Source organism: Antedon mediterranea, chromosome 3, assembly GCF_964355755.1.
Source record: "Antedon mediterranea chromosome 3, ecAntMedi1.1, whole genome shotgun sequence".
Taxonomy (NCBI): Eukaryota; Metazoa; Echinodermata; class Crinoidea; order Comatulida; family Antedonidae; genus Antedon; species Antedon mediterranea.
This window is the reverse complement of record NC_092672.1, coordinates 17,770,579-17,797,571: the sequence shown is the minus strand read 5'-3', so window position 1 is coordinate 17,797,571 and position 26,993 is coordinate 17,770,579. Positions and strand designations below refer to the sequence as shown.

The 26,993-nt window shown below is 34.5% G+C and overlaps 1 protein-coding gene across 2 annotated transcripts in view; it reads right to left on the bottom strand.

The window, feature by feature from the left end:
- The window catches only part of LOC140044980 (something about silencing protein 10-like), a 67,142-nt gene extending 45,211 nt beyond the window's left edge, over positions 1 to 21,931 (bottom strand). Inside the window, exons 1-2 of one of the 2 annotated variants that reach the window (XM_072089701.1) lie at positions 21,479 to 21,931; positions 1,594 to 1,780 (exon numbers count right to left, since the gene is read on the bottom strand). In XM_072089701.1, coding sequence (XP_071945802.1) covers positions 1,594 to 1,780; positions 21,479 to 21,495 — 204 coding nt within the window. In that variant the 5' untranslated portion in view covers positions 21,496 to 21,931. The remainder of the gene's footprint in view (positions 1 to 1,593; positions 1,781 to 21,478) is intronic. The other variant, XM_072089700.1, reaches the window with a different exon arrangement.
- Between the last annotated feature and the right edge of the window lie 5,062 nt (positions 21,932 to 26,993).

Below are 26,993 nucleotides of genomic sequence, written 5' to 3'. Positions count from 1 at the left end.
CATGTGGCTGCAAATATGTAACTTCCAGTCACCTTCTCTTTCTGCTCTTATGTTGGAAAGCATTATTTGTATGACGTTAAGAAAATGCTCCCAGAAAGCAAACGTCGAAGAAGCTTGCCGTCCACATGCAATAAATTCTTCCAAAAGAGGTATTAATTTCTCTTTCATTGCAGTGAGGTCAGTTATGTTTTCATTCGAAATGTCTCTACTAGTTGCAAACATCTTTTTTACAAAGCATAACTCTGTTACACACTCGTCTAGATCTTCAATCTGCTTTCTTTCATCTAACCATATACAAAAATTGTGAATGAGCTGATGGATAAGTGCTTCATAAACAAAGGTCAGTCCCCTGACTGCTCGATGGAACTGCTTTCCTGACAACATCCTTTCCACACTTGCTTCAGCGAACACATTAGAATCCGCCAACATATCTTTTAGGCCTGCATCTCCCTAGATTTTTCCAATACATGCAGTAAAAGTTGCCATTGTGTGAAATCCGCCAAGGTTAGGAAATTCCTGTTGGAGACTTAATCGTACCATTTTATGCAATAGCGTATAGCTGCTGGTCAAATGTATGTATATGAAAAGGTTGTCCACACTTCTCTGCTAACTCCTTGCCTCGTATGAGTGTTGTGTATACAGTGCTCATATCAGATGGTGGTGCTTCTATAATGGGTGGATATGCAATGACCGACTTTCCATATTTCTCTTTGACTTAGTTGAATTGAAACCTGTCCATAAGGGAATCACTTGTGAATGAGAATAGTGTATATGCTGTGGTATATTATGCCTCTTGATACTTGGCGAAGCAAACTCCACACAATGTCCTCGTGGAATAAAACGTTGAAAACTTGTCAATGTAATCTGAGTTGATATCAAATTTCTTTGAAAATAATGATGGCTCTGGTCTAACCTTTGGCTTTTCAAATGAAATTCACTTCAGAAATGAAATTCCTATAAAAATCTGATGTCATGACATTATCATATGGCCAGTTGAATTCAAAAAGTCTCTTTTGTAAAAATTCACCTCATTTAAAATAGCTCACTTTTTTGTGTCTAAAATTCTTCAAATTTTCATTGATGTAATTATTTAGATAATTATCTTATAAAATTGCTATCTTTATATTACATTTTGATGATATCAAGTTAAAAATTGGGTCTCGTAATTTCATCTTTGCTACACTGCATATAACATATACTGATTATTTCGTAAATACTGTTATGTTTTATGATACAAAATAGGTACAATTCAACACTGTAAACATATTTAATTCATGTCATTGGATGGCATAATAATTTTCGGCGTTCATATAATGTATGTGGTGCATGTTGCGTTTGGACGGATAACCCGAACTTATCAAAGTGACAAGTTCAAATCTAGTTTGTGGTGAGGTTTGTAAACTTTTACCTATAATTGACCACAAACTTTCAAAGATGAAGCCTACTCTAGAGTACTACTATTCTAGGATCAAAACTGGCTGGCACAAGGTCAGTTTTTCCTATGAGAGTGTTTATTATTCATGTTTGTGCCGTCTATGGTAATAATAGCAAAAGTGTAATGGGATCATATATTCATATTATACTTTGACCAACCTCATCATCTGTACTTCCACGTTCTTGCTCTTTTATATGCTTTTTCATCCTCTTTAACTTTTGTTTATGAAAATCATCAATTTCATCGTAAACTGAACTTTGGAAATCTGGTACAGGTAGGTCTTTATACATTCGTTCATCATCACTATCAAATGTCTCTTCTTTCTTTTTAAACTTGTTTGGACCTCTAAACAAAAAATAGCAAAACTGTTTAGTGAAAAATAAGGCTATGGGCTGCTGCATTGATACATTAATCAGCCAAATAATGGTTTTTTCAGATCATTTTATTTGGTCGCGATAACAGACCTACCAACTCACCCGATTTTTGTCCATCAGGTTTTATTGCATGGTCCATCTAGCCTAAGCTTTGTATTTGGCACACTAAATACATTTTGGTGGTTTAAGATTTAAAGTTACGGATTATTATAGGATGCCTAGATTATTATTAAAATTAATGTACTGGATATTTTTAGACAATGAGTATTTTTTATTATGCTATATATATTATACTATTTACTTTGTCCAAGTAAGCTCACTTGCACTGATGAACACATCAGGCACAGAACACGAATTCTAAACCGCCCGGTGATATACTGAAATTTAATTAATTTGAAACGTTATATATATAGGTTGGGGCGACTTTTTCTCATTCTCCCAGATTTCCTCATCTTTATCGTTTCAAAAATTAATTAAATAATTTTCAGTGTATCACCGGGCGGTTTGGAATTTATTTCTATGCCTGTTGTGTTTATATATATATATATATTCTTTATTGTTTCAAATTAATTAATTAAATATCACTATATCACCGGGCGGTTTAGAATTAATGTTCTTTGCCTAATGTGTTTATATATATATATAGCTTTATACTATGACGTTATCCAAATTCCTTCACTTGCACTGATGAAGGGCTAGTGTTGCCCGAAAGCTCTGCTGACTTTTCTGGCTGTTTACTTTATCGTTTGATTTAGCTTTTCGCTTTTTATTTTTGTATCTCCATTGAGATCCAGCCACTGATACTAGGTATCCCAATGAAAAAATTCAGATTAATTTACTTAATTAAATTACTTTTTCTTTCAGTTAACCATAAAGAACTTAATGTAATTAGAATTTTGCAATTTAAATGATTGAAATCCGATTACCCGTTCTAAAGTTATGGTCATTTAAAGTGGTAAAAAAATATACGATTTTTTGCCTAAAAATGGTGTTTTTTGCAGTTGAAATTGGAAGCATTTTTAAAAGGTTATAACTTTTACAATAATTAGTTAAAAGTTTTGAATTTTGTTAAACCTATAGATATCACAGAGTTGTACAACTCTATTTTTTTTGGAGCCTCAACGAAACCTATTTTTTAAATTATTGGTCCGCAAAGTGGTAGGAAAGCATTTAGTGCCCATTTTTGCTGGAATTCCCTAAACAAATGAAAAAACTGCAATTTTTCAATGATCTGTAACTTTTGAACTATTGTACTAATTCATTTAATTTTTTTTGTACTTGTTAGAATGTAGTGTATATTTCATTAATAAATATATTTTAGATGTGTATATGAAAAAAAAAAATTTTTTTAATGGTGAAATTTAAAATTATAAAAAAAAAAAAATGAAAAAGTATGTTAAAAACGGTGTGTACTGTTTCCTTTCTTTTACACTAATTTTCGGTAAGTATAATTATTAGAATATTTTAATATACTTTATATTTATAATTTCAATCATAAATACTATTATATATAACTTTTGAATACGTAAAACAAGATTTTAGGCCCGTATGATTATGACACCAAATCTAAGCCGGGCTGCTAAGTAAGATATGCTCTTTTAAGGCAAACGCACAATATGGGTCAAAATAAACTCATTTAAAATAACCAATGTTAATTAAAACAATTAATTGTTTACCTGAATAGTATATACAGTATAACATTATAAAAATTGTTTTCTTTTCGTATTATTACGTTATAAAATTGAAATACGGAGCTAAAGTTTAGGCCAAGTCACGGCTTACTCGCGATCAGTAGTCGCTCCCGTTAAAGTATTTCGGTCGCAGTTAATGACTTTCGACCGCCGTATACAGAGTCAAATGTAACGTTGCTAAATTAGCTTAATAAATTTCTTCGGTACATTTTAACCTAACGCATTTGCATTGTATACTTGCATAATAAATCTTCCGCACATTACATCAATTTTAAGTTGTTAAATTAATGTATAAAACCAGATATTCTACGACGGAAAAGGACATGTCAATCGCCGACATCGCTGCTGTCACACATCTCGCGTCGAGCCGGTCGAACTCGAGCGAGGAAAACTAAACAACGTGTTCAAAATATGGAACGTACCATTCGCTAATAGGGTGCATTAATGTATTTAACGGAAAACGCCACAACAAACGCGCGCGTATTTTAGAGTACAATATTTTACTCACTACAATATTCACCGGATTATAATGGTTGGATCTTTAAAATTTTGAACGGGATTTACGCCTCATGCACCATTTTAAAATGTAGTTCGCACAATTACCATGCACAATACGTTTGTAAACTATGTTTTATCGATTTCAATGTAGATTTAGCTATAATTTAATACCAAAATCCATAATATTTTTCCATAAACGGTGAATCAAAATTGGATTTTTGTCACAAAAATTGACTTTTCGTTACGAAAAACCTATTTATAGAAGTCGATTTTCGTATCAAATTAAAGCTTATTTAAAGCCTGATAACATACAACAAAAATTAATCCGCTAGCTTCAATGGTAATCGTGCGATCGTGTTTTGAAAACTGATGGGGATTTTCCGATGAGGTTTTCAACGCACGGAAATCGGCTCGACGGGATTTTAGAACCGTTTTAAAATCGCATTTTCTCGGCAACTAATTCATTAATTTTAATTATAAACCCACTTATACATAGATTAAAACAAGTACTTTCAAACAATATAAATTTTGTAAGTATTAATTAAGATTGAATACGATTTATTTAACATCAAAGTCATACTACTTTTTCGAATTTCGTCAATATTTCAAAAGTGATACCCCTCTGTGCGCTTTCATTGGGATACCTACTGATACCCACAGCATTGTCATTTTTTTCAGTAATTTGCCTTTGGATATATATATATATATATATATATATATATATATATATATATATATATCTTTGATTGGCTGATTTGTTTTATTATGTAATTTTGTGACATATATGTTATCCTTTGTTACAATTCTTTTCACCTGATGATGGGCTATGCCCGAAACATGTCGTTAAAATAAATCTATATTGAGGCAGTTTTAACTTATTTGATCTTGATTTTTTTTTATATATATACAGGGCTCGCAGAATCGCTTGCCCGACGTCCCGCGGCAACCAAATAAATACGTCGGGCAACTAAAATTTAATATGTCATGTCCCGACGGGCAACCTCTTAAAATCACCGAAAATGTCCACGATGTTTTACAGGGGTTGTGAAAAACTGTAACAATGAAAATAATAGTCGCGCACGAACGAATTCTCTTGACGTCGAGACCAGTGTAGTGTTTGTTAAGTAAATGTATGGATCGGAATTCGGTGGTATGGAACGTTATCTCCAGGAGCCAAAACATGTGTTTCTATGCAGTCGGGCGTATCAAGTCGTTGCGTATGGAGTTTCCAGGTCTGTCATATAGCACGCGGTCTTTTGCGGCATCCATTGATCGCGAAATAGGAAGCGTTGAACTCTCGGCTTTTAACTTATTTGAAGTTATTATACCAGGGAGTTTCTAATTAACAACTCCCTAGTTATACTATAAACCAAATAAAATAGGGGCTAGTATGTTTTTGTTTTTCTCAATTATCGACATCATTTTACGGTGGTAATAAAATCTGAATCTACTACTTAGTATTAATTATGTGGCCTACAGCCTGATAGTAGATTAGGCCTATGTTTAATTACATTCATGTATTTTGTGTGTAATAAATAATTTGCTGAATTACTGTAATTATTGTTCAAATGTACAGTTGTATTGAAAATACAGTATATTATTAAATTATAATAGATACGTAATTTTAATTGTCTGTGCCAAATAGGCACCGGCCGATGTTTTTAACACAGGCAAGTAGGCCTACCATTTTTTTTATAAATATTACAGAATATAAATTTAATAGGCCTAATAATTTATTTAATAAATACATTGAATACTTAAATAGTTACAGTATATTTTTTATTATCAACATTGAAAATAATACACTTCTTCGGGTATCGCCGAGAGTTGAACTTTCAAAAACTCCAACTTGGCGGAGCACGTGGTTTTCACCACAATTCGGCACAGTTCCCTTGTGTTGTTTTCAATCACAAACTTGTACGAGCAGATGGTTGTTTTTATCCAACCTGTGCGAGCTTCTACTGAAACAACAAGTAAACTTCCACAAGCCCGCACTCTCCACACACCGTACCCATGTGCTCCTACTACGTACGGCTGCAGCTGCTGTGAGTTTTTTTGCTATACGCATGCGTATTGTTTCACGTCACGTAGACGGACGTCAGTTGATGTTTGTTTTTTTTTTTTTCTCTATGATTTCAACGCGTTACAAGCTCATCACCTTCATAAGTACTTTGTTTAAACTTTTTAGGCCTAGGAGGCCTACATTTCTATAGGCAATATTTTAGATATATCTATTAAATAATTGTAAGATAATTAGTGCCATGTCTAGGCCACTACATTTTAAATATCGCAAAATAGCTTGATTTCGGAATTTCATTGCACAATAGAAGCAAAACGTTTTTGCTCCCAAAGTAAACCCACGTGAATACGCCTTTTTCATTCACGAAACGGAACACATCTTCGATCGATGACAAACAATGCCGTGCAACGAAGCGTAACCAACAGAAATAACATAGCGTTTTCAAGGGATTTCAGGACACCATGTTAATTAAACAATCGCAACTCTTGTACGGAGGATCGTATGAGAAAATAAATTACTGTAAAATGTTCTTAAAAGATTGGCCTACATCACTGTGTAATTGAAAAAATTTGAAAAATTGTTTTCACTACTTTAAAATCCATCGAAAAAAACACCACAGTGTATTAAGCATAGGCGTTTTTCACCGACGTTTTTTCGCGGTGCAGTCGCGGTATAAAACGTTAAAATTAAGTTGAAATAGTGGGCAAGTAAAAAAATGATGAGGGCAACCAAAATCTAAAACCTACTTGCCCGAAGGGCAACCAAATATTTTAGGATTCTGCGAGCCCTGATAATATATATAAACACAAGAGGCAAAGAACATTCATTCTAAACCGCCCGGTTTATATATATATATATAAACAACCCGGTGATATACTGAAATTTAATTAATTAATTTATATATATAATTTTCAACAAGGAAATTTGTAATATTTCTTGGTTGGGGCAGCTTTTTCTCATTCTTACAGATTTTCCTCATCTTATCGTTTCAAATTAATTAATTCATTTTCAGTATATCACCGGGCGGTTTAGAATTTGTTCTATGCCTGTTGTGTTTATATATACGGTATATAAAATATCTTCTTGGAGATTCCACTTTGTGAATAAAAATACTGATAGATGAGGGCGCATCAATTTGCCTGTGCATACAATTGAGGGACTAGTGCTGTTCCGCCGTACAATGCCAAGAGTGTTTAAGAGTCGCTATCCAATCGGGTTTGAACAATACCAGTGCTAATGGTTAGGACATCTGCATATCAAGCAGAAGGTTCCGGTTTCGAATCTCGATTTTTGTTCATTCTTACAGATTTCCTCATCTTATCATTTCAAATTAATTAATTAATAAATATATTTCGTAGACCTTCATGACATATTAATTAGATCTAAACAACAGCCGAAATTTGAGCAGTCACCGTGAGGCAAATCTTGCAAAACTTGTTCATTGGTTGACTCAAAAAAGAAAAATTTAAGAGCAATCAAACTGGACGCATTTTTAGGAAATGACAATCAATTAATTGTCTAACTTAACGTTATTTAACTCATATACTGTAATATTGTGGTAAACAGTTCCAGGAGCAGATTTAGGGGTGCCATTTCCAACCATCTAGATGTGTCATATTTTCAACATCCCCTCAACTCAGCCACAGTTGAGTTGGTGTCGACTCTCTACAGTTACGCCTCTCCCCCTTTCACAAAATCCTGTATCCACCCCTGAGTACGTCGGAGAAACATAAAGCACTCTCTGTATGAGAATGATATAACACAGATCAGCTATAAAAACATTAAAGCTTATCAACCTGTAGCCAAACATTTTAATTCAGATGGTCACTCGATTGCAAATTTCAGACTTATTGCAATAGACCATGATGTCAAATGGAACGACAAAACTCACAAAGACAAAGAAAATCACTGGGAATTACTACTGAAAACCTTTTGGCCTTTAGGACTTTAAGAACATACTCCCAGATCGGTAAAATTATTCCATTGACCACCTAAATTTACGTTACAATTTTAACCACCATTTAAGCTGTTTTTTTAAAGTTCTATTCCAAAATTGTGTATATCTACCAAGCTATCTTCTTTGTTTTCTACTCTTACTCTCTCCACCCTCTATTCACCAGCCTATGCCTCCTTTGTCTTATTTCTTTTATCCAAGTATGCTCACTTGCACTGATGAAAGTCTAGTGTTAACCAAAAGCTCTGCTAATTTACCTCCGCCAATATGTAATCGGTAGCATGTGTTTGTTTGTTAGCAGGATTACTCAAAAAGTAATTACCGTATATTTCGGTGTATAAGTCGCACCTGTGTATAAGACGCACCCCCTAAGGGAGCGTGCCCAAATGTTTTTACTCCGTTAAACTTGTTGTAACGCAACTAGTTTAACGATTTACCGTTATATGCAAGCTAATTTAAATGTGGTTGGGCGTGTTCAGTGAGGCATATCAAGCCCTCCCTTTACTAGCTACTATGCTGTTGTTATCACTCCATTGTTTAACGCGTAATTAACGGGAGACCGGAAATGCTGTTCAGTGTTGCGTAACGATGATTCGAACGAACGCGTTATTAACAGTCCTTGTTATGGTATGTTGCGTGAAATCATATGATGACTCAAAATAACGGGTTATTAGCAGTCCGGTCATTGTTGTTACAACGCGTTGTAACAACGTATATAATTATATTTATTAAAATAATCATGTATAATACTGTATCCTAGGCCTACCGTAAAATAAAAATATATATAGGCCTAGGCCTACACGGTAAAATAAAAATATATAGGTCTAAGCATACTATTTACGATGCAATTCATGGTATTTTTTAGCCTGGTACGTCGGGCGACACGTGTCTAAATTTCTAATAGCCGACTTTCACCTGAAAAAAAATACGCATTTTTGATCCCTGGATGTAACATGATATTGACGCGATGAACGATTCGTTAAAAGTACACCGCCATTAACGTACACCGGCAGACAATCGCGTAGCTATTGTTTAGATTACATACTATAAACAATTAATAACAAAGAAAGCCTAGAAAGATAAGCTCCTCCTCTCGTTAAAATTGTTAAATAATTTTGCTTTGACTGAGCCATTTTGTGACGGTTTCAACTCTTATCCATAACATTTCATTAATTAAACAATCAAATATAGATTTGCACTTTAGACAATATTTTTTTTAATAATTTACTGTATCAGTTCAGACTGTGAAGAACATGGATTTCGAAAACTTTATTTAACACCAGGAATTCTTCTCATGGAAAAAAATGTGCTGATTGCAATCTGCATAAGCAACCAAAGATCCTGTATCTTTCTGGGATTCTGCCTTTTCCCCAGATTTATTGTTATTTGTATATGACATAAAACCTCAGTACTGTGGAATAATGCTACTCTATATAGGCCTACTGTCATTCAATACTATCGTCTGTTAGATCAGGCGTTTAACGGACACAAACACTCAGTAACCTGTGGAATAATGCTATACTCTGTATGCTGTCATTTAATACTATCGTCCGTTAGATCGGCGTTTAACGGACACAAAAACTCAGTAGATTGTGGAATGATGCTACTCTACTGTAATTCAATACTATCGTCCGTTAGATCGGCGTTTAACGGACACAAAAACTCAGTAACCTGTGGAATGATGCTATACTCTATATGCTGTCATTCAATACTATCGTCCGTTAGCTCGGCGTTTAACGGACACAAAAACTCAGTAAATTGTGGAATGATGCTACTCTATTGTAATTCAATACTATCGTCCGCCGTTAGCTCGGCGTTTAACGGACACAAAAACTCAATACAGTATACCATGGAGCTATAAAATTGTATAGCTCCATGAGTATACTGTGGAATGATGCTATACTCTATATGCTGTCGGCGTTTAACGGACACAAAAACTCAGTAAACTGTAGAATGATACTACTGTACACTCTATATAATAGGCCTACTGTCATTTAATACTATCGTCCGTAAACTCGGCATTTAACGGACTCAAAAACTCAGTAAAACTGTGGAATATGATGCTATATAATACTGTCATTCAATACTATCGTCCGTTAGCTCGGCGTTTAACGGACTCAAAAACCCAGTATACTGTGGAATGATGGTATACTCTATATGCAGCTGTCATTCAATACTATCGTCCGTAAACTCGGCGTTTAACGGACACAAAAACTCAGTAAATTGTGGAATGATGCTATACTCTATCTGTCATTTATTACTATCGTCCGTTAGCTCGGCGTTTAACGGACACAAAAACTCAGTAATATAACCTGTGGAATGATGCTATACTCTATATTATGCTGTCATTTTAATACTATCGTCCATTAGCTCGGCGTTTAACGGACACAAAAACTCAGTAAACTCCGAGAATGATGGGTATTCGAATGATGCATACTCTATATACTGTCATCTATCGTCCGTTAACTCGGCGTTTAACAGAACAACGCACTGAATAGTAAATTCGCGCTTGGTTGAGAGCAAATAGGGGAATTCCCTTTTTTGCGACGCCTCCCTACTGCAAGAAGGCAATTGCACATTGTTTTTATATATTTATTTTATATATATACTGTATAAGTGTTTTGCCTATTACACCATTTAGGCCTAAATAGATACAATAATTGTTAATGTACACAGTTTTTTTTTGTATTTTGTAATAAACATGACACCCTTGCAGCAGCATCACGGAGGCTGCCAAAAACACCGTGGTGCGTGTTGTACATCGCTTCGCGGTGATAAAAAACCATGTGCTTGCTAATAATGTGACGTCATATCGCCCAAAGTTTCCTCCTCTGTTTTTGGACACACTTCTACTACTCGCGTGGCAGCTACAGTCAGTAAATGTTTTAGCTCTAGATAGAAGGCGACCGGTTTCTATATTGTTTGGTCCATACCATCGTCCATAAAGGCTATACATGCTGATACTATCGATACGACAGTCGGGGTTTTATCCGTGTTTACAATTTCGCCATTTTTTTTTTTTCGGTCAAGTGTACAGGGTAAAAAATAAAAAAGGAATTAACGTCAAGCATGCTAAAAAAAAAAATTAGTATATTATAGGAATGTTCTATAAGTTGAAAATGTTCAACAAAAATTATGGAATTGTAGATGCTTATAATTTAATGTTGGGTAAGGTTGTTTTAACAGCATTTTTTTTGCCGTCGAAATGACGGTTTACCACAACATCATCTGCAGTTTCAAGGCCCTTTCTACAGCAATTGCCGTCGATCTTCATATTATTATTAGATATTATTGTATTGAACTCTGTAATGTATGGTGTGATATTGTCAGTACAAGGGTCCGTTAAATGAGCGTTTAACGAATATAAAAACGATCTGTTAGGTCGGCGTTTAACGGACGAAAACAACGGACGTTGTTCTTCCGTTGTACGCGTTAGATAGTAAATTCAATTTCATTGTACAGTATTAACCATGATACGCTCTGCTGAGTACAGACCGTCCAACTCATTAACGTTTTGCATATTATTAACGCATTTAAAAGTCTATTAACGGAGTAAAAACATTTGGGCACGCTCCCTAACTGAGAGTAAAATATCGGTATTTTTTATATCGTCGATGTATAAGACGCACCTTATATTTCATCAAAACAATTTTTTATTAAATTGTAATCAATATATTGTAATAATATATTTTGTTATATCTACAACGGCGTCCTTTATTTAGGTTTTTTCATACCTAGGCTCGGCCGCGCCCAGCCTCAACAAGTTTTTTCTAACTTGTTATTCATGAGTTTCGCACCCACAACATCGAGTTCATGACCGTGTGTGTAACACGCACGTGTGTGGGCTAGCCTCGCTCGATCATTTCGAGAGGGCGCACGTTTTCACGGACAATCGTATTCGATTAGTATCTATGTATCCGAGAAGTGTATACTCTAGGTCCATGCTATAATCTGGAGAATATCCTAGTCGAATACCGTACACCATGTGGCCGCCAAGAAGGGCTTGCGCTAGGGGTACGGCGGTGGGCGATCGATCGTGCGTATAACTATAAATAAATACATTCCAATCGTAAACGTTTACAAATGAAATTTTATCGGAGCGCCTAAAACAGCTCTATAATGAACAAATCTTTTCATCATATTTAGTATAACATCACGGTAAAATGCCGTTGCGTTATTACACTGTAGCTAGCCTACTCAGGCCTAGCCGCGCCAACGAGGTGACGATTATGTACAATCTGTGTGGTGAGGCATTTGTGTTCGGTGTTAGAGGTCAAATTTGCGTGTCAAAAGTGCGATTTATACACCAAAATATGCGGTACACGATCTTTACCAAAATGAATATACAGATAGATATGTGGTCAAGGACCATTCCATTAAATTTTGGGACCATGGTCCCAATTCTGGACCACTTTTAGTTTACTTTTCAGACTTGCTAGTGTTAAAAGATAGGACAGAATTGTTCAAAAGCTGGCGAGCAGTCTTAAAATAACAAGTAAACTGAAATTGCATTTACTCGAGAACTACTTGTCTAAAAAACTTTATTTTTGTACAAGAGGCAAGAGTTATAACTTGTGATTTGTAACTTTTAAACATAATTTTATTTAATGTGTACGTTTTTTTATAAAAATAAGTGTAGTTTAAAAACCAATTTCTTTTCAAATTCACTCGTTTGATTTTCGCATTGCTGTTCTATTGTAGTCACTCGCATTCACATGCTTGTAGTGAAATTAGCCTAAATCACAAACCGCATTAAGATAAGACACACACAAATAATATATTTTTTTTTTTACTGGAGAAATCTTATTTAGGAGAATTTTACAGTAGGCGGAGGTATGCACTCTCGGAGTGGCTTTCTAGTTTTTATCTGAATCATTATTGACACAATTCAATAACTCCTGATAATGCACACTTCCTGATTACCGTGAGTGTTGTTGATATTGTCAGTAGAACTGCTATTGTTATTTTTAAATGTTCGACCAGAAGTCTTTAAAAATGAATGTTTATCTATTTATCGTTATCGTTCTAGTGTACACGGGCCTTTAGAGTCCAAAATCAGCAACGTCAATAAGATTCTCATCACAAAATTTCAACAGCTCTATATAGTAGTTGTGTTCAGGGCTAAAAAATAACATAGTGGCAATACTTTGATTACATCCTATTTATTCTATGCATAATGATAAAAAGAAGGTAATGTTTTTTTTTCTAAACATTTTTTAGTTCTGCAATTTTTATTGCTGTAGCAAAGTAGGAATGTTCAATATAGTCTGATCGTGTGTGGTACACTTGTACAACGGTTGTGTTTTAGTGTATCCGTTACTATAGTCCTAGCAGCAGGATGTCACACAGTCACAGAACTTACAAACAGTATACTGTAAATGGTTTTGCCCAGACACAGTTTTATTTCAATATTCAATGTAATACAGTCTGTTCTGGCTATATCACATAAGTTTCTTCTCTCTATTATAAAAGTTTTATTCTCCAGGGGTTGCATTAAGGTTTTAAGTAGGAGGAGAAAAAAAAAGTAACAGGAGAATTTTGAAGTCATAAATAGATAACTTTGTGAGCGAAGCGAACAACCATTGGCTGGGGGCCTGGGGGCTGCCAAGGGGCCCCGGTCGGGGTCCAGGGGGGTATTGCTAAACACCGCAAACCCCCGCAAACCTCCAAAAAAACATAGCAAACCCCACCGAACCAACATAAAAGTGATTGAATCATGTAGTGTACAACCCACTGGGTATATCCATGTAAAAAAATATTAAATTTCTACTGTTAACAACTTATTTTTGGGTTAAAACATCATTTTTTGGTAAAAAATGATTGCTAAACCCCGCAAACCTCCAAAAAAATATAGCAAACCCCACCGAACCAACATAAAAGTGATTGAATCATGTAGTGTACAACCCACTGGGTATATCCATGTAAAAAAAAAAATTTAATTTCTACTGTTAACTACTTATTTTTGGGGTAAAACATCATTTTTTGGTCAAAAATTATTGCTATTTTTTAACCAAAAAATGATGTTTTATCCCCAAAAAAGTAGTTAACAGTAGAAATTTAATATTTTATATACCCAGTGGATCATACACTACATTATTCAATCACTTTTATGTTGGTTGGGTGGGGTTTGCTATGGTTTTTTGGAGGTTTGCGGGGTTTAGCAATCATTTTTGACCAAAAAATGATGTTTTACCCCAAAAATAAGTTGTTAACAGTAGAAATTTAATATTTTTTTTTACATGGATATACCCAGTGGGTTGTACACTACATGATTCAATCACTTTTATGTTGGTTCGGTGGGGTTTGCTATATTTTTTTGGAGGTTTGCGGGGTTTGCGGTGTTTAGCAATACCCGTCCAGGGGCCCCTGGAAGCTCTGGCTTTCTAGAGCTATATAGGTAATAAACTAGTTTACAGACACATAAATATATGCTTAATTTGAAATAAATATATTTATTTTTATTGCATTTATGTATATTAAATATTTGAGAAAAAAAACCTGCATATTTGTGTTTTCAAAAAAATACTAATTACAAAAAAATAGCATAACAATAACAACATATAAAGGCACGAAACTTTTTTGGCTCGACGTATTTAGCAATTATTTTACTCCCATTTGTTATGTACTTTATTAATTTAAAATGCGTGATTCCTTATTTTATGACGTTAGGAAGTTCAATAATAATATTATATATTATTAATAATAATAATATAGGGCCTAGGCTAGGTCTATTATTAGGGAGTCGGAGAGGCACGCGTCCCAGAGCAGTATTTTGCTTTCCACGATTCAACTACGATACGTTACTATGCGCGCGATTTCTTTGACGTGCTATTTTTCTTCACTAGGCCTAGTAAACAATTTTTGATTATCAATTACTCTGAGAATAAATATACTATGAGAAAATGACTTTGGTGTCTAATTATTAATCTAAAAGATCATAAAAGTTTGATTTCCAATGCATCATATTAACTATATGATACAGTTAACGACACGAACCACACAAGCCCGTACAACAATTTTCAACGCAAAACGGCTACATGCGGTCCAGGAGGGGACTTCCCCCACTATACCTTCAGCGTGGTTGAGCCTCTCACAAATTAAAATTTGTTTTCCTACGCCAAGATAATATTATAGTTCTACATGTTATGTTCATTTAAATCTATAAAAAAAAATTCTAAGTGCTAAAAATGTTTTATTTTCTCGAAATATTAGGTAGTTTATAATTCGAGTTGTTTATAGATAAATCGTATATATCATAAAAAATATCTAATTTTTACATGTTTAAAAGAATTTTCGTGAAATTCTGAGAGGCTCAACCACAGAAAATTAATATCAGTACATCATATGATGTCATTTTAAGCGAATCGCATTGGTGTATTCGCCGTTGACGGGTAGGTCGTCACGGTTGAAGGATTCTAACAATGCCTCGGAAACGCATGCTACACACACACAGTGCAAAAGTTTCAAAGGAAAATTCCATAGATAGGTCAGGGAGTTTTAGGTCCCTTTCGTGTACAGATTACATGGTAAAATAATTGATTAAAAATATTTAATTACAATCCTATTTTAATCCATCATCATTGTGTCGTCGCGAGAACGTAATAAATACAACAAACACGTACGTATTGTTCTTGATTAATAAAAGTACTCGCGCCGGGAGCTAGCCTAGGCTAGGCCGTGTAGGCCTAGGTAGACAGAAAGTAGCCGGCGAAAATGTCAAATTAGACGGTCGAATGCGCCGGTTGCCGGCTACTAATGAAACCCCTGATTCTCTCTATTATAAACATATTATTCTCTCTATTATAAACGTTTTATCCTCCTTCCTCCTCTTACCAGTACATCCATATTATATATGATGGTCAGAGTGTTACATTATTCCCTCTCTACCAAAGAAGTGTCCCACTTTGTATAAAAAAATAAAACATAATTGTAATATACTGTAAAGGAAATTAAGTAATTAAGTATTAAATGTGAACATTATTAAAACGGTATGCAGTGCTAATTAAATTTAAAAAATAAAATCAAATAATATCAAGTAAAAGGGAATGAAATATCATTCCAAAATCAAAATATAACTAGCAAAAAATGAGCAGAAAGGCTCTACAGAGAGCGATAGCCTAATAATACAGAAAAAAAAAACAGGACAGTTTACAAGGAGCTACTAAGCATGATAATGCATTAACCTAATGATGATAATATATTACTACTTCTATTAGTATTCATTAAAAATAAATGTCATGAAAAGTCCGTCATCAACATGCAATATATTACTGTACGCAAGTATACGGAATATAAAAAAATAAAAGTTTTAAAACATGCAATAATTAAAATAAGTTTTCATTAATCATTGAGAATAGAGTATAGATTGAAAAACACAAGTAAAGTAGAGTAAAAAGAATGGTGATATAGTATACATCGTAACATGTTGTCAAATATTTCGTGAATTACGGCGGAGTTACCTGTAGTACTAATAATAATAATAATTAAGCAAACAAATTTTAAAGAGAAAAACTTTACCAAATATTGAACAAAACATACATGTAATTAATAAAATCCAAAAAGGTTATTTCCAATAGTCGTCGGTTGTTTAAGACCCATAAACGTGAAAATTAAGATCAGGTTCGATCTAATGTCGGATTAAACAGTTCTATGGATAATAAATCTAATGTTACAAGAACAATGACAAATTTGACTATCGATATGGCTATTCGAATTTGCCTGGTCGCAGGTCATTTTAATCCCTAGAAAAATATGAAAAAAATAACTTTACCAAGTCTATCGAACGCTACAGAGAACTATGGTCATTTAAACCAGAGATCAGTTGTGCAATGGACTAAATAAATTTCTTTTTGCCATTTGTAATGTATAGATTTAAAGTTATTTAATTATTAAACTTGATCACTGAATACATAAACACATAACAAAAAGGAAGGGATGAACAGGTGACAAGCACCTCTATCCACATCACCCTTAAAATACACATAAAAGTAACAAAAATACAGGGTGTACATACATACATACAAACATGGCAACTGAACTATTGATGCCTGAATTGTTATATTATTTTACCGTCTGAATATTTTGGGCAAAAGGAATATTGCTTAAATTTAATTTTTTTAATTTTACAGGTCCCGAAGATGAGTGTGCTTTGTGAAAATGTGTTTCTTTATGAATATAATAAATGTAAAACATACGAATAAAAGTGTTTTTGACTGGCACATAAAAAAACTTCATCAGCATCACCACCTTCTTATTAAAACAAATGATAGCTTTGCGATAAGGGAAGTTTCACTTATAATTGCCCTATGTGCCTTGGTTTTAATACCTTACTTAGTAGACACAAATGATCTTTAAAACCGCCGCTAATGATAACCGTACATATCTGAGGGCATTTTTCTTTGTCATTGTCGGACGCATTTCATCATAAAATATTTGTTTAAAAAAACAAAGGCGGGCTAAAAATCCAACGCTAAACAGTTACTATGCGCTAAACAAGTAGACGTATCTTTTTTATATAATGTGGTATTCCTTTTGCATATTAAATTTCAATAAACATGAGATGACACGCGATGCATTGTTTATTTGTTTGACCAAACATCCAAGGAAGAGGGTTCGATCAATTATGCGGAGATTCCTATTTTTTCTCATTCAAATCAGATAATTATCGGATAAATGCGATAATTTTTAACCTTTGAAAATTAACCGATATTTTGTTTTGGCTGCGGAAACGGCCGTATTGAGCTGCACGCATGCCATGCACGCGCTGCCGCTAAAACCAAAAAACCCGGGATTTCCCCTTTTATGTAAATGGTGACGTTTTTTTCTATATAAAACAAAAGCTATACTTTTTATCAGTGGGCAAATGAGATTGTTTTTAATGTATCGAAAAGCGGACAATCCTGCCGGCAAAGGTGTATAACAGTTGGAATGTATAAGGCTTAATTTAGGCTAGTGTCTTCTTACCGTAATCATTCACAACAAGTAGCTGATAAATACCAAGTATTTATAAGAGACACTAGTTTTAATGTTTTGATTTGTCCACTATATTCTATATCGTATGCGTATTATACTTTTCTTATTTAGAACTGCATATTAATATTATTTATACATACCCCAAACGAGGCTCACAATATTTCCCTTTTTTTCAATTGTTATTTGTTTCATCTTTTAAGAAGTTGAGTTTACATGTATTTATCCCAAACGTAAAAAAAGTTACCGGTATCTGTTTGACAGTGATGGTACATACGTATGAATCGTATATCGCATAAATTGCAAAAAGATTAGATTGATAGGCGCGGCACAGAAAGAATAATACTGTACTAGTATTAATACTATTACTGGTAAATAATTAATAAATATCTAAATTAATTTCCGAAATTTAATAATACCATTTGCAAAATAAAACGAAAAACCCAAAACCACTTTATTTTCAAAAAGGACATATACTTCTTGACACACTGTAAAATAAAAAAAATATTAGTAGGGTTACCGAGAGTGGACTCCATTGTTATTGCCACGATTTCAACTCAACTGACGCGATTATTTGTCCATTGGTAAACACATTTTTATGTAGTATTATTCTGAAAATAATTGAACTGTAAACATAATTCTTTTGAGTATTTATTTATTTACCTATTGTAATGATTTTGGGGTTGAAGAAATAGATAGAGGGCGGCAGATGGAGGCAGAGTTAGGCAGGAAGAGTAGCAGAGAACGGACGTGAGAAAAAGTTCAGAGAGGGATTGGAGAAGGAAGGCAATGGAGGGTTACCTCGAGCTGCGTTAAAAAGGAGGGAGAGATTGGAGCTGAAAAGCGGAGAAGCAGGGAGGAGACGTGTTAAATAAGTAGGAACATTAGAGAAATTGGAAAACAAAGTGTAGAGAAGATTAGAGAAAAGAAAGAGAAAAATGTCGGTCGGTCGGTCTGGTATCACTATGCGTTTTATCGCTTTCTGACCTTATCTTGATATCAGTTTAATTTAGCTAAGTCAATTTTTCACAGTATATTCCCTTATGGCCAGGAATCGATGTGGTTACGTTTTCACGGTGCGCAATAAAAAATTACGCGGTGTACGCACGATTTAACAAAATCACGTTTGTAATCATATCTTCACAACCATGAATCACAATTACCGTACTGACGCGGGTATAAGCCCATACTCGGGTATAAGCCCACCCCCGACTTTTGACTAATTTTCATGAAAAATGAGGCACTCGGGTATAAGCCCACCCATTAATTCGAAGATCTACAGTGTGTGTCGTAATACATTATTTTGCATTTGGCGACGTCCATACACCGAATATACCTACCTTTGATCATAACCAAGCTAGGCTAATATACGCTAGGCCATATGAGGCCTAGCGGTCCTGTTTTGTTTACACTCCATCGCGGTCGAAGATCGCTTCACACACGACGCTACAAGTCGCCAAAACGGAAAACCACTATTTGGTATCGGCTGCCATAAACAAGCTTATTAAATTTCTTTGGTACATTTCTATTTAACGAAAATTGTATACTTGCTTTTCTGCTTGATAAATTCTTGTTAAATTGATGTTTAAAATAAGATATTCTACGATAAATTACACGAACTAATTTTCCGACACTCTACACCTCGTGTATTTAGAGGCAACGTCGTACACGTGAGGGCGCTCGCTCGCATGGTGGAATACACAGTGTACATGTGCTGTTTTTGACGATCTGCATTTTTGGATCCTCGGGTATAAGCCCACCCCCCAAACTTGACGTGATTTCATGTTCGAGGGGGGTGGGCTTATACCCGCGTCAGTACGGTAAATAAAATTTGGTACTCATACATTTCAGGGCATAAATCATCATATGGCAATACAATTACGTGTGTAGCGCATGTAACGCATGCGTATGCGCGCTTAACATTTTCAAAATTTATTTTCGATGAAATAAGAGTACGTTTCAGGCAATTTTAAGCGTTTACAAAATTGCCATGAGTGCGCAGATTTTTGCGCACTCTTTTTGCCCGATCTCTGTTTTCTTGACTTACTTTCAACTCGAAATTATGTTATACGAGCACGTCAAAAGTGACAGGCTACGCACGTGTAAATTAAAAAAATATAAATGTTTTTAAACATTTCAACATTTTTAAACATGTTCAGTAATTTTGGTCAGTTGGTAGGTTGGTCGGTAAACACTAATGAGCACGCGACTGCAGCCATCTATATGGCTGCAGTCTATATTGTTTATCGTCATTACATTCAACCAAACATGTAAAAAATGTGGTTAAAATATCGTACTGTCTAGCGCGTACGCGGTAGATTGTTTACTCAAAAACCAGTGACCCTATTCAACCTTGTTTTTGTAGTTGAGCCTCTCATGACCTGGGATTTGTTTGTCTTCCTATGCCAAGATAATATAGTTCTACATGCCATGTGCTTTTTTCTCTGAGAAATATTTATTATAAGTGCCAAAAAACGTTTTTTTCTCGATATGAAGCCTTTATTATTCAAATCTTTTAGAGAAAAATCACACATACCATAAAGGTCCATTATTTCACTTTTTAAATAAAATTGTGAAAATTACGTGAGGCTCAACTACAAAAATTAAATTTTGTGATATGATGTCATCGTAAGCCAATCAAAGCTGAGATTTCCCGCAATCGGCAGAGCTCACGGTTGCATCATTTTGGATCCTGGCTATTTGATTGGTTGACGCGAATCACTCACAGCGGAATGTTTTCTCTCGCGTGTACCGCGAAGTCACATGGTCTGTCTGTACTGATCGTTACTACACAAATTTAGAGCAATGAATTTGTACGAATTCCGTTAAATAAACAACTTAATATTATGTTGTAAACATTTAATAACATATTTTATTGATATTTCCAATGTTGATATATAAAATAAATTACTATAAAACGTTATATGTAATTATTTTAGCGAAAAACGATGTGGTTCATACAATTGTCGACTGAGGGCGCAATTTGTTTACAACGTTCGTGGCCAAAAACAATCATTTTCGGCGATGTTTTAGACCCTATATTTCGAAAACTACAAGTCAGATTTTCGTAATTCTTTCTTTATTGGAATATTGAAACAAAATACTAACATATGTTTAAATTGGTTGAAAAATAACAACTTTTAATTTTGCATCGTTATCCCTAATATTAGGTTTAATAAACAATCTTACATTATATATAACGTTAGAGTGCAACGTTTGCAGTATAATTAGTAAAATATTAACATTTTACCACACATGGCGTGTCATACATACATAGCTTTTTGGCGTTTCATGAATTTGGCAATTTCATAACTGGCGGCCGAAATGATCAGACACCGTCGTACTAGGCCTAGGCCTACGCTAGTATAGCCTACTAGGCCTAGGTAGCCACGCCTACAGGCCTACCCGGCCTAGCTAGCTAGTTAGAGGGCCTCCTGAGTGAGGCCTAGCTAGTAGGCTACTACTAACTACTCTCTAGCCTAGTAGGCTAGAGAGTAGATAGTAACAAATGTTTATATAATTTATAAAAGTAAGTACCGCCCCTTTTTCTTCATATTTTCAGCCTCCGAGGTCCACTCTCTACTTTGCAAATAATAACAATAATTAATAGGCACATGGAATGAAATAATTAATATTCCGGCATGGCTTAGTGTTTAGGCTCCACACGTAACGTCGTCGTAACTACTACCAAAGAATATATATCACAAGAATGAGTAATCCGCGATTTTCCCTGTAACAGTAATATTGTCCATGTGGTAGGGCGCCGCCATAAGTGTGGATGTATCTGGGATGTATACAACTTTTTGTGACTGTTTCACTAATCAAAGGCTGGACCACCGGTAGTATTTTCATGATAAAAAATGTTATCAACTACATGCCAACATCATGTTAAATACTATTTGGATATTTAATTGTTCGTTTTATGCAATTTATTTAGTAAAAACTGCCGTGTAAAAAGTTTGCTTTATCAACCGGGCGCTACGATAGCGTGACCGGCGGGCGTGTTGCTGTTTACGCGATTTCACGAAGGATAGTTTAATAATATTCCTATATTTAACTTGTTTCTGGTAAAACAAATAAATGTTAATAACATTTAACATTTTGTCCTATTAATAACATGTATTTTATACTAATTTATATCATAAAAACAATACTTAATTTACCGGGCGTAGAGTAGTACACGGCAATGGTAAAGAATAGGCCGTGCTGAGTAATGATTCGTTGATTTTGGTGTTGCTGTGTTAGGCCTTTTTTTGTGAACTAACTTAGCATGTTAGTAAATAATTGTCTGTAAAAGTGAATGTACACTAGTTTGTTAATAAATATGTATGTATTATAAAATAGTTTACAATTGCAAAACCTATTATCATAATTCTATTTAATGTGACATGTATAATCAAGTCTTATTTAGTATGTATACATCCGCCCTTACGAGGGCGGGCATCACTCACTGGAGCTCTCTGTTACAAATTGCTCATGCAAAAATCGCGGAATACTCATTCTTGTGATATATATTCTTTGCTACTACCAAAGAATATTATTATGAGGTATATTCAGAGAGTCATTTCGACGATCGAGCATTCTCTACTTCTACGGAGCGCCATATATGCCTTTATTTACCTACGAAATAGAAATAGTACTACGGTAGCTGCTCCAGTGGACCAAATTTAGCACTAGTGGAGCGCAGTGATATAAAATAGAAATAAGTCACTGAATTTTAATATCATTTCGTATGTTAATACACTGTGCTCAAGTGGACCCAATTTGGCGAAAGGGGAGCACAGTGATATAAAATAGAAAAAAAGTCACTGAATTTTAATATCTTTTCGTATGTTAATACACTGTGCTCAAGTGGACCCAATTTGGAGCCAGTGGATCACAGTGATATAAAATAGAAAAAAGTCACTGAATTTTAATATCATTTCGTATGTTAATACACTGTGCTCAAGTGGACCCAATTTGGCGAAAGGAGAGCACAGTGATATAAAATATAGAAATAAGTCATTGAATGTTAATATATTTTCGTATGTTAATACACTGTGCTCAAGTGGACCTAATTTGGCGCCAGTGTGGAGCACATTGATATAAAATAGAAATAAGTCACTGAATTTTAATATCTTTTCGTATTTTAATACACTGTGCTCAAGTGGACCCAATTTGGAGCCAGAGTGGAGCACAGTGACATAAAATAAAAAAAAAGTAACTGATTTTTAATATCTTTTCGTATGTTAATACACTGTGTTCAAGAAGTGGACCCAATATGGAGCCAGTGGAGCACAGTGATATAAATAGAAATAAGTCACTGAATTTTAATATCTTTTTGTATGTTAATACACTGTGCTCAAGTGGACCCAATTTGGCACCAATGGGAGCACAGGGAAATAGTCACATACAAAAACATCGAGAAAAAATACTTCTGGAATTTAAAAATATTTCAAACTTGGTATATATCTTCAATATCGGTTACTCCATCCGTAAACCAAAAGAAAAAATAGTTTCAAGCCACATAGTGATTTTAATAACTTGAGTTCGCTTAAGATAATACTTATGAAAAAACATACAATTCCGACACATATTATGTTCAACTCTAATAATGATTTTGACAACAAAAAAAAAACGGTTAGGAATTCGATTTTTTCCCTGTAAATTAAGCAACTTAAATTAAAAATATACCAAGAAATATATATTGAAATCAAGGAGTATTTTTTTTTTACAAAAGAAATGTTCGTATGTTAATACACTGTGCTCCAGTGGATCCAATTTGGCGCCAGTGGAGCACAGGGAAATAGTCACATACAAAAACTTCTAGAAAAAATATTTATCGAATCAAAAATATTTCAAACTTGGTATATAAGTTCAATATCGGTTACTCCATCCGTAATGCAAAAGAAAAATTAGTTTATTTAATTAGTTTAATTTTATTTTAGTTTAATTATTCTCGATCTATAATGTTCGTCTTCTTCAGTATTAGATACATTATTGAAATCAACGTTCATTGGAGGTGGGGGTTGAATCGCCATTAAACACGTCATATCCCCCATCTCTTCCCTCATCTCTTCCTCCTCCTCTGCTGTAAAATAGGCACCAGTCATAGCTAGTATGTCTTCATCTTCAAATTCTGAATCACTGCTTATATATATAACTTCTTCTTCGACATCAGAGTCCATAGTAAGATCAATGATTTCAATCACGGAACCCATAGTAACTAGTTGTTGGTTTTTGGTCTGTCTTGTCGAGCTCTGTAGCGTTGTAGAATGAGGTAAATATTACAAAATATTCGAGAGTTATATACAGTCAAAGGATTACATTCGGCATTTACTAAATTTGTTTCAGCCAATTGTCATTGTTGTATTTCCTGTCGGAACATTGCGTCGAAGCCTTCCCAATGTCATTCAATTTAAAAAATGTCCGATCCAAGATCATCAAACCGTTTTCTCATAACTCGCTGCATAGTAGCCTTAGCCTTATCAGCTAATTTAGAATCGGCGTAATCAGCTGTTGGTTTGTAGAAGTTCATACTGATAAAAACTGTACTAAATTCTCTTAATCATGTAGAAGTGAGTTTAGTGCGTTGTGAGTTTAAATTTTTGACCCACATATTTATACACCAAAATTTAATTTATGCATGACATCAGAAGCGTCCTTCTTTTGTTTTTATTTCATAACATTAATTCCGAATGGTAACATTTCAAACAAAACACCAAAACAACTTTATTAACTAGTTTTAATTAAACCAAGTACATCTTTACTGTACCCAATTTTTAAAATTTACCGCCACTACATGACTATTCGTGACCATTCATTCATTGCGAAGCTCCATTGTTAACAGATGGCTAAGTACTACATGTCGGTAAAGATTAATAAGAACACCTTCATTACTTAAGTTTACATACTTAACCTTTATTTTAAAATCCTAAATATTCGGAAGAAAATGACTTATGCCTTGGGAATATGTCGGCGTAGATCAAGCAAAAACTTTTAATTAACCAGGTGCATCTTTACTGTACTCCTTTTTAAAATTACCACTATAGCACATGACTAATCATGACGACAACATTCAATGAATCCGAATGTTAACAATTCCGGAAGGAAGGACATGTCGGCCTTTAACAACTGTAGGCCTATTATTTAATTTTAATTAACTCCTGCACGTGGTTCTATTGATATCTTATCTTTCTGTTATAATTGTATACCCCGAAACACAATACCTATTGTTTCATACTTAACGCCCTATAAACGTCATTTAACTACTCCTTAAGACAGCTAAACAATCCTCTTCCATATATCGTAAACTTACATCGGATCCCACCCCGTAAATTGCGGATAAGGTGGCCAAATCTGTTTCTGTGATGGTAAAAAAAACACTCCATCGATCCTAAGATTGGACTTCATTTGGCACAGGTCAATCCAGTTCAAGGCAGATTTTATTTCCTACATAGAATCCACAAAACAGGCAATCCTGGTAGACCCATTATTTTGGGCAATGGCACTGCTACAGAGAAAATTTCTGAATATGGGAATGATTTACTTAGACCATATGTGACTAATCTCCCTTCATACATTCAGGACTCCACGGACTTTATCCGCAAAATTAACCAAATTTAAAATTAACATAATAATTCTATTCTGGCTACATTAGATGTTTCATCGTTGTATACTAATATCCCTCACAAAGAAGGAGCCGACGCATGTATTTTAAATTACAAACAAATTACAGGCAAAACGCCTACTAAAGCTCATTTATGAGAACTGGTCATGTTGATTTTAACCAACAACAATTTTAGTTTTGGAAATTACCATTACTTTCAAATTCATGGCACAGCGATGGGCACAAAAATGGCGCCATCTTTTGCAAATTTATTTATGGGACAATTTGAGGCCAAATTTCTGTCCCTCCAACCTAATAAACCACTTTTTTGGTTTTATTTATTTATTCAGTATCCAACAGTGTAAAGAAAAAACAGGATCGCCATAAAATATATATATATTATGACGACATCTTCATGATCTGAAGATAATTTGGAATTTTTTCTTCTCAATATTAATTCAGCCCACCCAACTATCAAATTTACAGCTACCAAATCCACTAGTAGCGTTGATTTTTTTATCCATAAACCCACAGATAAAAATATGTACCTGCTCCCTAGCAGTTGTCATCCCCAACACTGTACTACCGAACAGTAAAGCATTACGTATCAGACGTATCTGTTCTTCAGATTTAGATTTTCAGAATCGTACCGAAGAACTAACCGGACATCATCTCCGGAATAGAAATTACAAGAAGGACATCGAAACTGCTATAAAGAAAGCAAAAGATATTCCTCGATGTCAAACACTGACGTACAAACTACATCAGCCAAGTTCGACCAGAGTGTCATTGGTCACAACCTATCACCCTAGGTTACCTCCATTACGGGATATTAATTTATTGAGAAACATATGCCCATTCTACAGTCCACAGAACGTCTCAGGACTGTTTTTCCGGTGTAAGATTTAAATGTGTCCGGTGTTTGAAAGTGTCCACTGGACAATTTTCAGCATTGAATAGTGTAATACCAGCTGTTGAAAATGGCTGCAACCACCCGGGCAGCTTTCATCGATAAAAAAGTAGGACCATCGACATCGACATCATATTAACCCCGTAAAAACTAGGGCACTGGACGGTCACCAACTCCCGTTAGGGTAATTATAATTCCTTAGAATACCAACTTGAATCGCAAAATATCAAGTCGATTGAAATAAATATTACTATTATTATATCTGGAGACATATAGTCTAATCAAATTAAATTGTTTGTTTTTGATTGAGTATATACAACCTGTTGTCAATTTGAAGTAAATCGACAACTTGAAAAAATATATAGCCTACCGGTACTGTATTATTATTTCTAGGGAATGAATATCACTAAATCATATAGGCATAGGGCCTACCTATTTTCGTTCTCTCGAAATATTATTTCATTGGAATTCGAATTACTAATTCGCGAGAGAACGAAATAATTTCCCTCGAAATTATTTCGTTCTCTCGATCATTCCTTGTCTCGAAGTAGTAA